This window comes from Salvelinus namaycush, chromosome 10 (assembly GCF_016432855.1).
Source record: "Salvelinus namaycush isolate Seneca chromosome 10, SaNama_1.0, whole genome shotgun sequence".
Taxonomy (NCBI): domain Eukaryota; kingdom Metazoa; phylum Chordata; class Actinopteri; order Salmoniformes; family Salmonidae; genus Salvelinus; species Salvelinus namaycush.
In genome coordinates, this window is record NC_052316.1 from 45,325,584 (window position 1) to 45,338,966 (window position 13,383).

Genomic DNA, 13,383 nt, shown 5'->3' on the forward strand with positions numbered 1-13,383 from the left:
TGTGTGTGTGTGTGTGTGTGTGTGTGTGTGTGTGTGTGTGTGTGTGTGTGTGTGTGTGTGTGTGTGTGTGTGTGTGTGTGTGTGTGTGTGTGTGTGTGTGTGTGTGTGCGTGTGTGTTGTGTATATTTGTGTTTGGGAGGTGGCTTGGAATTTAGGTGATGATGGTAGAGATCTAGATGGAATGGCAAAACAAAACAATGCATTTGCCAGTAGTCTAACACCCCACAGCTTCAGTAGTCCAACACCCCACAGCTTCAGCAGTCCAACACCCCACAACTTCAGTAGTCCAACACCCCACAGCTTCAGTAGTCCAACACCCCACAGCTTCAGTAGTCTAACACCCCACAGCTTCAGTAGTCTAACACCCCACAGCTTCAGTAGTCCAACACCCCACAGCTTCAGTAGTCTAACACCCCACAGCTTCAGTAGTCTAACACCCCACAGCTTCAGTAGTCCAACACCCCACAGCTTCAGTAGTCTAACACCCCACAGCTTCATTAGTCCAACACCCCACAGCATCAGTAGTCTAACACCCCACAGCTTCAGTAGTCTAACACCCCACAGCTTCATTAGTCCAACACCCCACAGCTTCAGTAGTCCAACACCCCACAGCTTCAGTAGTCTAACACCCCACAGCTTCCGCAGTCTAACACCCCACAGCTTCAGTAGTCTAACACCCCACAGCTTCAGTAGTCCAACACCCCACAGCTTCCGCAGTCTAACACCCCACAGCTTCCGCAGTCTAACACCCCACAGCTTCCGCAGTCTAACACCCCACAGCTTCAGTAGTCTAACACCCCACAGCTTCAGTAGTCTAACACCCCACAGCTTCAGTAGTCCAACACCCCACAGCTTCAGTAGTCTAACACCCCACAGCTTCAGTAGTCCAACACCCCACAGCTTCAGTAGTCTAACACCCCACAGCTTCGCCTATCTTTGAGGTAATGTTGACAATAACATTAGGCCTTCTACTCAATCATGTTGAATATTTGCACAAGCCCCATTCCTTGACTGCCATACAAATGAAATGCCATTTAAGAGATAGGCTAAAAGGCTATTTTATATGACCTCAGTCTAGGCAACATAAAAGCATGGTATGGTGTTGTGATTGTAAATCTTACATCTGATTTCCTCCACTAAATTTCCCGCTCCATGTGGTCCATAAAACCATGTGCAACCCTTTAAAAAAAATCCCAATGCCTTGAACCACATGCAGCCATTAGGAACACACAAAAGAGAGAACTGACAAATAGCCCTTTTAATGCCTCTCTTTGACTTTAATGAATTTATGTAATCTAATGGAGGTGGTGGGGGTGGGGATGAGGAGGGGTAACAAATGAAAAGCCCTGATCAGTGTACAATGACTGGAGAAAAAATACCATTCATCTTGGGTAGCATTCTCCGGTGCTCGTTGTTACATGGCCGCGGGTCGAGGTGCTTGTTCCATTAACAGGGCAGCGAAAGGCTCTCTCTCAGTGGTCAGGGACCGGCGTTGACAGAGCGTCTGCGCGGCCTGCTCCCCCAGTTCAAGATTGTGAATCCCTCAGCGCGGGTTGACTCCTGAGTAACCTTCTGAGGTACCGCGAACTCACCCTCAAATGACCCCAAACTCCGAAGAAAGATCTAGGGGATTCCAGGGGGTCACGAGATCCGGACCCGCACTTTTCAATAGGTAAACCGCTGAATGTGGAGGGTGCTTTGGGTTGCCGGAGAGAGAAAAATAACTATATATCACTACATAAACAAAAACATTGCACACAGGCGTTCAGATTACACATAGGATACATTTCACACATACGCACACACGGACACATTTTTGTTCATTTGAATCAATCCAATTGAAAGGAAATGGGCCTAATCATATTCAAAATTAAGCTAAATGTGTGAACATAATTCAGAAGGTGAAAATATTGTAGGCTATTAAAATCGGTAAGCAGCCTATTCACACAATTTATAACGAGGGACTGACTACACGAAACAATATGCCTACTGGCCCTACAAAATGTCTTATTGATCTTTGCTAGGTCGCAGTTGTAAATGAGAACTTGTTCTCAACTGGCCTATCTGGATAAATAAAGGTGAAATAAAAAAATACATTGTTCAATAAATCAAAATGTAATTACAGAGTAATTACAAAACATAGCCTAAAGGCAAAGATTAGACAAAAATATTATTTTTTTATTGTTGAAGATATGAATAGGCTTTATTTGGTAGGCTATAAAACACACAAATGAAATGTAGCCTAAAATAAAATGAGTGCAGAAGTAGAGCGTATAAAAAGGCTTTTGGAAATGTGGAAACATCCACCTGATTTCACTTGGTTTAAAAACCCACGACTCTGGCTTTTAGAACGCCATATTGGATTTTTTTCTCGTTACTTTCTGTTTGCGAAAATGATTTGTGTCACGTTTTATACATTCTAGGTTGCAACGTTGTAACGCTGCGAGGCGAGAAGTGTCGTCAGGTTCGTGGGCTAGATATCTCGATGACTGTTGTCATTGGGAGGAGACCTGCTTTTGCCACCCCCTTACTGGGCCCCGCGTTGACCTGCCCTTGCACAGTTTTCCCGGTTGGGGAGTGTTATTCGCTGGGATGCTGTTGCTGCCTGTAACGGCGCGGCTATAGAGAACGACACAGCGCTAACTCACACATTATGGACAGAAGGCATAATGACCCTTATTTACACCCCAGTAAGTATCTTTCTTTGCTCTGTTTGAAATACGTTTATCCCTCAATAGTCGTTGTATAGTTCTGCTATTTGGAGACGGTTCATGGCGTCTTTTTCTCGGCGTGCCAGCGGGCGAGCTAGATGGAGCAGTCCACGGACTCGGCTGGAGATTTCCCTCCATAGATATTTATTCAATGGTCATGTTTAGTTGTCCTGTTTAGCACTCGTCCGGCTGTAGTGCCTCTTGACATGAGGGGCTGCGGCCAATGTAAAAGTCAGGGGATTGCGGTTCTCCTGTTCAGACAAGGTCAGAGGTTGGCAGTTTAATTGCGCTTAAATGTATGTAATTTATGATGGTGGTCCGGCATTTCTTGCTAACTGTTTTTGACATAAACACAATTTATTGGTTTACAATGGTGTTTTCCCTATCGTGGACGATATGTTTAGGCCTAACGATCGAAAGAGTGGGGCTTTTCTGTCCAGGTCTTCAACAAAACTTTCCCGAGTGGAAAAAAAAAATCTTATGGGGCTCCCTGGTCAATGTGGAGACTGGAGGCTGCCCAATTGGAGTTATGGTTCACACATACATACCTCTTGTATGCATACCACGAACTTATTCAGACAAGAGAAACTGCACAGAAAACAAGAAGAAAAAAACAAAACATTTGAAGAGCCTAGGCAGCAAATAGGCCCATAGCTAATAACACTGTTATTTATTATGTATTGGTTGTAGCCTAGTCTGCAGCCTACTAATGTAATCATAGTGCAAGATGTGTGTAAAAGGCATTACATGCTGAGGTGAATACTAACATGCTGTGAGACTTTTGTGATGCTTTCAGTCTGTGATTTGTACGCAGTTAAGTTGCAGCCCAGGGCATCTTTAAGTCCACATAGTGAGTCACACACTACATGCATCATTTATCATGTGATGTTCTCCTTGAATTAAACATTCATTGCCAAGCCACTGCAATATAGCATTATGTTATTATCATCAACAGTGCTTTGTGACAATGTCGGGGGATCTCGAGTGTGTTGGGCTCCCCGAGTGGTGCAGTGGTCTGAGGCATCACAACAGACCCTGGTTCGATTCCAGGCCGTATCACAACCAGCCGTGATTGGGAGTCCCATAGGGAAGCGCACAATTGACCCAGCGTCGTCCAGGTTTGGCCGGGGTAGGCCGTCATTGTAAATAAGAATTTGTTCTTAACAGGCTTGCCTAGTTAAATAACGGTTAATTAAAATAAAAAATCTAAAACCACATTAAAGGGATTGGAGTCTCTTGAAGTCATCTATCTTTGGCATGTTGTTGCCTGACTTGCCTCCTAGATATTTCAGCAGCATGTATGTGGGTGAAACTGCCATCGCTGTGAATGGTGTGTCTCCTGGTAATGGGAGACTGTTGTGAAGCGGTGAGCAAACAGATGACAGAATATTCATAAACAGACCATTTGTATCCCCTCAGACTAGAATCTTACTCAGTTCACTTCTGTTGTGTCTTGTTGAAATTGTTATACCTACCAGTGTACTGTAATAACAAGTTCATATGTCTAATAAGGTGTTATTTTATTCATGTTCCATAACAGACATCAGAGTTATGATATGAAACATTAAATTCTATCTTCTTTTTTTTATGGTTTATTATTTGGTACTCAACACAAGCTGTTGTAGTGACACCGAGTTCTGTGAAAGCTGTAACAGGCCATTCCTGTTAACTGTACAGTAATTAAATTGACACACTGTTCAGGACAACCTACTGTACAGGAAAGCATATTTAATAGCTATAATATAGTGTTGTTTCAGAGCCATGGACGATCACATTGACAAAATTAAAAAAAACTGTCCCGTGGAATTTGTAACATGTAATAGAGAATCTGTGCATCGAGCAAACCGTAGAGATCCTATAGGATGTTATCAATAAAACGTCACAATACGGTGCGGAGCGTTCGATTTGGAAAGGAGACCCCCAGCTCCCTTAAAACCATTGACAACTACAAGCCGTTTTCAAGGGATTGTTAAATAAATGTTATAACTATTTGGTTTTAATATCACGTCTTGAAGAGCCTCGTCAGAACTACACATTTCAGATAATTCCACATTTATCTCTTATCATCAAGATAAGGAAGTAACTGCATGCTTTTCATGATCAGTAAACATCAATTGATCATGTAGATATGTGAGGGTAGCCTATCAATTTGGCATGTAGCTAGTATGCTTGGGCGGTATCCAGATTGTCCTACCTTCATATCGACCTTGTGCCATACCCTGGATATTCGGTAATACCGTCACTGAACACAAGGGTCGCTGTTTTCAAACCCTACTGATCCTCTGTAATCCAAAGGTGCCAATGCTGTGCACGTGGAAGGATCTGACATTTTTAGTACTATGCTCTTCAAGAAAATAGATGTATAGCGGTTTGGAAATAAACTCTTCAAATACAGTTTATAAGGCTTTTATACCAATTTTCTGTATACCGGTAAATAGCCTCTAAAATATATGTAAACAGACCATAAATGTCTAAATGATTTTTCTTGGAAAGCTGTGAGTGATGTTATATGATACAATATCAGTACTTGTTGCATTTACAACTTGTCTAAGACCTGTCAACAACTGATTTCAACCAGTGTATGGCTGTGGATTGACTGCATTGGTTGAACGGAAGGTTGGCATATCAGCAGTTCATTAGAAACATGTATAGAATCATTCCTCTGAAGATGGCTAGCTAACAAACATACAGTACAGGAACATTCTTCAAGTTCATTATTTTACACTATCTTACACAGCAATGGCAAATCACGGTTGACCAATTCCCTGACCAAAATGGCTAACCTTTATCACATCATAAGAAGGTTAATGTCCATTCTAGTATTCCAATTCCTAATTCTATGAAGCAAATCAGGGAGAGGTCAGACTCAGCAGCACATCATAGTTTAATAAAGTTTGGAGAACTTCTGTGGATTATGCCAAGTTATAAATGTTCTTGCTTTTTGGCATTTCTGTGGTTTCCCGTCTCAGTCTGGGGGTTCACAGACGTGCAGGCATTCACTCTGCTGCTGCTGTTCAGGGAAACGATATGCACATAACTCGCAGATCTGTAGAAGTCCTGGGGATAAAGACAGTCAATGGAGATGGGGTGTAAAATAATTATTGGAATGGGAAAGAAAGAGAGAGAGAAGAGAGAGAAAAGAGAGAGGGAAGAGCGAGAGAAGAGAGAGTGAGAAAGAGAGGAGAGAGAGAGAGAGAGAGAGAAGAGAGAGAGAGGGAAGCGAGAGAGATGCAAGAGAGGGATGAGCGAGAGACAGAAGAGAGAGAGACGAGAGAGAGAAAGAGAGAGAGAAGAGAGTGAGAAAGAGGGGTCCCACCAGGACTGGTTGACAGTAGCACTCTGAACTCTTGTTGCCAAGGGTCAATGATCCTCATGATTTCTGTTTGAGTAACCAAATCAAATCAAATTTTATTTGTCACATGCGCCGAATACAACAGGTGTAGACCTTACAATGAAATGCTTACTTACAAGCCCTTAACCAACAATGCAGTTTTAAGAAAATACCTATAAAAAAGGTAAGCGATAAGAAAAACAAATAATTTAAGAGCAGCAGTAAATAACAATAGCGTAGAAGGAGAGGCGGGGGGTGGGGCAATGCAAATAGTCTGGGTAGCCATTTGATTTGCTGTTCAGGAGTCTTATGGCTTGGGGGTAGAAGCTGTTTAGAAGCCTCTTGGACCCAGACTTGGTGCTCCGTTATCGCTTGCCGTGCGGTAGCAGAGACAACAGTCTATGACTAGGGTGGCTGGAGTCTTTGACAATTTTTAGGGCCTTCCTCTGACACCGCCTGGTATAGAGGTGCTGGATGGCTGGAAGCTTGGCCCCGGTGATGTACTGGGCGGTACGCACTACCCTCTGTATTGCCTTGCGGTCGGAGGCCGAGCAGTTGCCATACCAGGCAGTGATGCAACCCGTCACGATGCTCTCGATGGTGCAGCTGAAAAACCTTTTGAGGATCTGAGGACCCATGCCAAATCTTTTTAGTCTCCTGAGGGGGAATAGGTTTTGTCGTGCCCTCTTCACGACTGTCTTGGTGTACTTTGAACATGTTAGTATGTTGGTGATGTGGACACCAAGGAACTTGAAGATCTCAACCTGCTCCACTACAGGCCCATCGATGAGAATGGAGGCGTGCTCGGTTCTCCTTTTCCTATAGTCCACAATCATCACCTTTGTCTTGATCACGTTGAGGGAGAGGTTGTTGTCCTGGCACCACACGGTCAGGTCTCTGACCTCCTCCCTATATGCTGTCTCATCGTTGTCGGTGATCAGGCCTACCACTGTTGTGTCATCTGCAAATTTAATGATGGTGTTGGAGTCGTGCCTGGCCGTGCAGTCATGAGTGAACAGGGAGTACAGGAGGGGACTGAGCACGCACCCCTGAGGGACCCCTGTGTTGAGGATCAGCGTGGCGGATGTGTTGTTACCTACCCTCACCACCTGGGGGCGGCCCGTCAGGAAGTCCAGGATCCAGGTGCAGAGGGAGGTGTTTAGTCCCAGGGTCCTTAGCTTAGTGATGAGCTTTGAGGGCACTATGGTGTTGAACGCTGAGCTGTAGTCAATGAACAGCATTCTCATATAGGTGTTCCTCTTGTCCAGGTGTGAAAGGGCAGTGTGGAGTGTAATAGAGATTGCATCATCTATGGATCTGTTGGTGAGGTATGCAAATTGGAGTGGGTCTAGGGTTTCTGGGATAATGGTGTTGATGTGAGCCATGACCAGCCTTTCAAAGCATTTCATTGCTACAGACGTGAGTGCTACGGGTTGGTAGTCATTTTGGCAGGTTAGCTTAGTGTTCTTGGGCACAGGGATTATGGTGGTCTGCTTGAAACATGTTGGTATTACAGACTCAGACAGGGAGAGGTTGAAAATGTCAGTGAAGACACTTGCCACTTTGTCAGCGCATGCTCGGAGTACATGTCCTGGTAATCCGGCCTTGTCAATGTCTTACTCACATGATCACACAGTCGTACGGAATAGCTGATGCTCTCATGCATGTTTCAGTGTTACTTGCCTCAAAGCGAGCATAGAAGTCGTTTAGCTCGTCTGGTAGGCTGTGCTTCCATTTGTAGTCTGTAATAGTTTACACGCCCTGCCACATCCAACGAGCGTCGGAGCCGGTGTTGTACGATTCGATCTTAGTCCTGTATTGACGCTTTGCCTGTTTGATGGTTCGTCGGAGGGCATAGCGGGATTTCATAGAAGCTTCCGGGTTAGAGTCCCACTCCTTGAAAGCTGCAGCTCTACCCTTAGGTCAGTGCGAATGTTGCCTGTAATCCATGGCTTCTGGTTGGGGTATGTACGTACAGTCACTGTGGGGACAACGTCCTTGATTAACTTATTGATAAAGCCAGTGACTGATGTGGTGTACTCCTCAATGCCATCGGAAGAATATTCCAGTCTGTGCTAGCAAGACAGTCCTGTAGTTTAGCATCTGCTTCATCTGACCACTTTTTTATAGACCAAGTCACTGGTGCTTCCTGCTTTAATTTTTGCTTGTAAGCAGGAATCAGGAGGATATAATTATGGTCAGACTTGCCAAATGGAGGGCGAGAGAGAGGTTTGTATACTTCTCTGTGTGTGAAGTAAAGGTGGTCCAGAGTTTTTTTCCTTTCTGGTAGCACATTTAACATGCTGATAGAAATTAGGTAAAACTGATTTAAGTTTCCCTGCATTAAAGTCTTCGGCCACTTGGAGCGCCGCCTCTGGATGTGCGTTTTCCTGTTTGCTTATGGTGGTATACAGCTTATTGTGTGAGGTTTTATTGCCAGCATCGGTCTGTGGTTGTATGTAGACAGCTACGAAAAATACAGATGAAAATTCTCTAGGAAGATAGTGTGGTCTAAAGCTTATCATGAGGTACTCTACCTCAGGCGAGCAAAGCCTCGAGACTTCCTTAGATATCGTGCACCAGCTGTTGTTTACATATATGCATAGGCCACCGCCCCGTGTCCTGCCGATACAATGTATAACCCGCCAGCTGTATGTTCTTAATGTCGTCGTTCAGCCACGACTCGGTGAAACATAAGATATTACAGATTTTAATGTCCCGTTGGTAGGATATACGTGCTTTCAGTTCGTCCCATTTATTTTCCAGCGATTGAATGTTAGCTAGCAGGACGGAAGGCAAGGGCAGATTAGCAATTTGTCGCCTGATCCTTACGAGGCACCCCGATCTTTTTCTGCAAAATCTCTGTTTCCTTCTCCAGCGAATGACGGGGATCGGGGCCTGGTCCGGTGTCTGTAGTATATCCCTCCCCTCTGACTCATTGAAGAAAAACTCTTCGTCTAATCTTAGATGAATAATCGCAGTTCTTATGTCCAGAAGCTCTTTTCGGTAGCAGCAACATTATGTACAAAACAACAACGCAAAAAAACAAACAAAATAGCATGGTTGGTGAAGAGCCTATAAGACGGCAGCCAAGTTCTCCGACGCCATCATGGATACCCACTCTACGTGCACACACACACACACACACACACACACACACACACACACACACACACACACACACACACACACACACACACACACACACACACACACACACACACACACACACACACACACACACACACCTTCACTCACTCACACACTCCTTCACTCACTCACTCACTCACTCACTCACTCACTCACTCACTCACTCACTCACTCACTCACTCACTCACTCACTCACTCACTCACTCACTCACTCACTCACTCACTCACTCACTCACTCACTCACTCACTCACTCACACACTCACACACTCACACACACTCCAATAGGCTATTACCAGGCTCCATAATGCACATCTATTGTGTGCCGTCTGATAATACATATGACAGTTTTGAACTGCAGTTGGTCTGAAATGGCAGAATCCTTGTGCAAATATGGCTTGGTCGACACACCCACACCTGTATGGCTTGGTATTACCGGGCGGGGGCGGGGCGGGAAGGGGGGTTCTATAGAGGGAGAGTCAACTTGTGAGTTTGTTGTTTACAGGCTGGTTTGGTTTCATAGTCAAATAGGCCCTCCCATTCATATGCTTCGTCACATGCCCATTTTGTCACATTGTCTTTTTTGCTATGCAGTGCTTGGATGTCTTGACACTTTTTAATTTAGTTCATGTACTTCGACTTTTACTGGAGCCAGGACGATACCAGTATCTCGATACCAGTATCTCGATACTCCTTAGTATTGTTGCAAGGAAACAAAACAGATTTAACTTCTTCAGGAAAACAGCCCTAATGTTGGAAACAAACATCATTATGTTGTCATCCTGAGTCACATTTATTTATTTTCCAAACTACAGCACACAATATGTTACATACAGCAGGTTTTTAAAGGACCAAAGAGTTGTCTGCTTCATGTTTTCTTTTTTTGCCATGGAAAAAAATATTGCATCACAGCCCTACTAACTGGTGTTAACCTCACCTGCTATCATCACAGCCCTGCTAACTGGTGTTATCCTCACCTGCTATCCTCACCTGCTATCATCACAGCCCTACTAACTGGTGTTATCCTCACCTGCTATCATCACCTGCTATCATCACAGCCCTGCTAACTGGTGTTATCCTCACCTGCTATCATCACCTGCTATCATCACAGCCCTGCTAACTGGTGTTATCCTCACCTGCTATCATCACCTGCTATCATCACAGCCCTACTAACTGGTGTTACCCTCACCTGCTATCATCACAGCCCTACTAACTGGTGTTAACCTCACCTGCTATCATCACAGCCCTGCTAACTGGTGTTATCCTCACCTGCTATCCTCACCTGCTATCATCACAGCCCTACTAACTGGTGTTATCCTCACCTGCTATCATCACCTGCTATCATCACAGCCCTACTAACTGGTGTTACCCTCACCTGCTATCATCACAGCCCTACTAACTGGTGTTATCCTCACCTGCTATCATCACCTGCTATCATCACAGCCCTGCTAACTGGTGTTATCCTCACCTGCTATCATCACCTGCTATCATCACAGCCCTGGTAACTGGTGTTATCCTCACCTGCTATCATCACAGCCCTGCTAACTGGTGTTATCCTCACCTGCTATCATCACAGCCCTACTAACTGGTGTTATCCTCACCTGCTATCATCACAGCCCTACTAACTGGTGTTATCCTCACCTGCTATCATCACCTGCTATCATCACAGCCCTGCTAACTGGTGTTATCCTCACCTGCTATCATCACAGCCCTGCTAACTGGTGTTCTCCTCACCTGCTATCATCACAGCCCTGCTAACTGGTGTTCTCCTCACCTGCTATCATCACAGCTCTACTAACTGGTGTTATCCTCACCTGCTATCATCACAGCCCTGCTAACTGGTGTTATCCTCACCTGCTATCATCACAGCCCTGCTAACTGGTGTTCTCCTCACCTGCTATCATCACCTGCTATCATCACAGCCCTACTAACTGGTGTTACCCTCACCTGCTATCATCACAGCCCTACTAACTGGTGTTATCCTCACCTGCTATCATCACCTGCTATCATCACAGCCCTGGTAACTGGTGTTATCCTCACCTGCTATCATCACAGCCCTGCTAACTGGTGTTATCCTCACCTGCTATCATCACAGCCCTACTAACTGGTGTTATCCTCACCTGCTATCATCACAGCCCTACTAACTGGTGTTATCCTCACCTGCTATCATCACCTGCTATCATCACAGCCCTGCTAACTGGTGTTATCCTCACCTGCTATCATCACCTGCTATCATCACAGCCCTGCTAACTGGTGTTATCCTCACCTGCTATCATCACCTGCTATCATCACAGCCCTACTAACTGGTGTTAACCTCACCTGCTATCATCACAGCCCTGCTAACTGGTGTTATCCTCACCTGCTATCCTCACAGCCCTACTAACTGGTGTTATCCTCACCTGCTATCATCACCTGCTATCATCACAGCCCTACTAACTGGTGTTACCCTCACCTGCTATCATCACAGCCCTACTAACTGGTGTTATCCTCACCTGCTATCATCACCTGCTATCATCACAGCCCTGCTAACTGGTGTTATCCTCACCTGCTATCATCACCTGCTATCATCACAGCCCTGGTAACTGGTGTTATCCTCACCTGCTATCATCACAGCCCTGCTAACTGGTGTTATCCTCACCTGCTATCATCACAGCCCTACTAACTGGTGTTATCCTCACCTGCTATCATCACAGCCCTACTAACTGGTGTTATCCTCACCTGCTATCATCACCTGCTATCATCACAGCCCTGCTAACTGGTGTTATCCGCACCTGCTATCATCACCTGCTATCATCACAGCCCTGCTAACTGGTGTTCTCCTCACCTGCTATCATCACAGCCCTGCTAACTGGTGTTCTCCTCACCTGCTATCATCACAGCCCTGGTAACTGGTGTTATCCTCACCTGCTATCATCACAGCCCTGCTAACTGGTGTTATCCTCACCTGCTATCATCACAGCCCTGCTAACTGGTGTTATCCTCACCTGCTATCATCACAGCCCTGCTAACTGGTGTTCTCCTCACCTGCTATCATCACAGCCCTGCTAACTGGTGTTATCCTCACCTGCTATCATCACCTGCTATCATCACAGCCCTGGTAACTGGTGTTATCCTCACCTGCTATCATCACAGCCCTGCTAACTGGTGTTATCCTCACCTGCTATCATCACAGCCCTACTAACTGGTGTTATCCTCACCTGCTATCATCACAGCCCTACTAACTGGTGTTATCCTCACCTGCTATCATCACAGCCCTGCTAACTGGTGTTATCCGCACCTGCTATCATCACCTGCTATCATCACAGCCCTGCTAACTGGTGTTCTCACCTGCTATCATCACAGCTCTACTAACTGGTGTTATCCTCACCTGCTATCATCACAGCCCTGCTAACTGGTGTTATCCTCACCTGCTATCATCACAGCCCTGCTAACTGGTGTTCTCCTCACCTGCTATCATCACAGCCCTGCTAACTGGTGTTATCCTCACCTGCTATCATCACAGCCCTGCTAACTGGTGTTATCCTCACCTGCTATCATCACAGCCCTGCTAACTGGTGTTCTCCTCACCTGCTATCATCACAGCTCTACTAACTGGTGTCAACCTCACCTGCTATCATCACAGCCCTACTAACTGGTGTTATCCTCACCTGTTATCCTCACCTGCTATCATCACAGCCCTACTAACTGGTGTTAACCTCACCTGCTATCATCACAGCCCTGCTAACTGGTGTTCTCCTCACCTGCTATCATCACCTGCTATCATCACAGCCCTGCTAACTGGTGTTCTCCTCACCTGCTATCATCACCTGCTATCATCACAGCCCTGCTAATCTAATATGACTAGGATTGTGCCTTTGGCTTCTGGACAGCGAACGAAAGTTGATATGAAAACCAATAGAGCAGGAGAGAAACGGCAGAACGGTGGGTCAAGTAGGGAAGTAAATGGAAACCCATTTGCCAAAATTATCTAATTACTCCCGTCTATATATAAATACATAAAATTATTCAAAACACTTCACCAGAAAGCATGGCTTAGCCACAGAGAATCAAGGATCCTTAGCTTCTTTAAAAAAAAATGCTTTGGATTGTTTCAGATCACAAGCTCGTAGGCCTATGCCTGTTTGGGAAGCCCTCAGTTTGGTCAGCGCACGTGGCAATAGGCCTAGCTGATTATTGACAGGCTGCTGTCAGTG

At 45.3% G+C, this 13,383-nt stretch overlaps 1 protein-coding gene across 2 annotated transcripts in view; it reads left to right on the forward strand.

Annotated features, from left to right (window-relative positions):
* Positions 1 to 1,549: 1,549 nt before the first annotated feature.
* rxrgb (retinoid X receptor, gamma b) overlaps positions 1,550 to 13,383 on the forward strand; it is a 101,988-nt gene continuing 90,154 nt past the window's right edge. Inside the window, exon 1 of one of the 2 annotated variants that reach the window (XM_039002988.1) lies at positions 1,550 to 1,672. Coding sequence is in view for 1 of the 2 variants with exons in the window: in XM_039002986.1 (XP_038858914.1) it covers positions 2,654 to 2,690 (37 nt within the window). In the remaining variant the exon portion in view is untranslated. Of the gene's footprint in view, positions 1,673 to 2,447; positions 2,691 to 13,383 lie in introns of those variants that run through there. The other variant, XM_039002986.1, reaches the window with a different exon arrangement.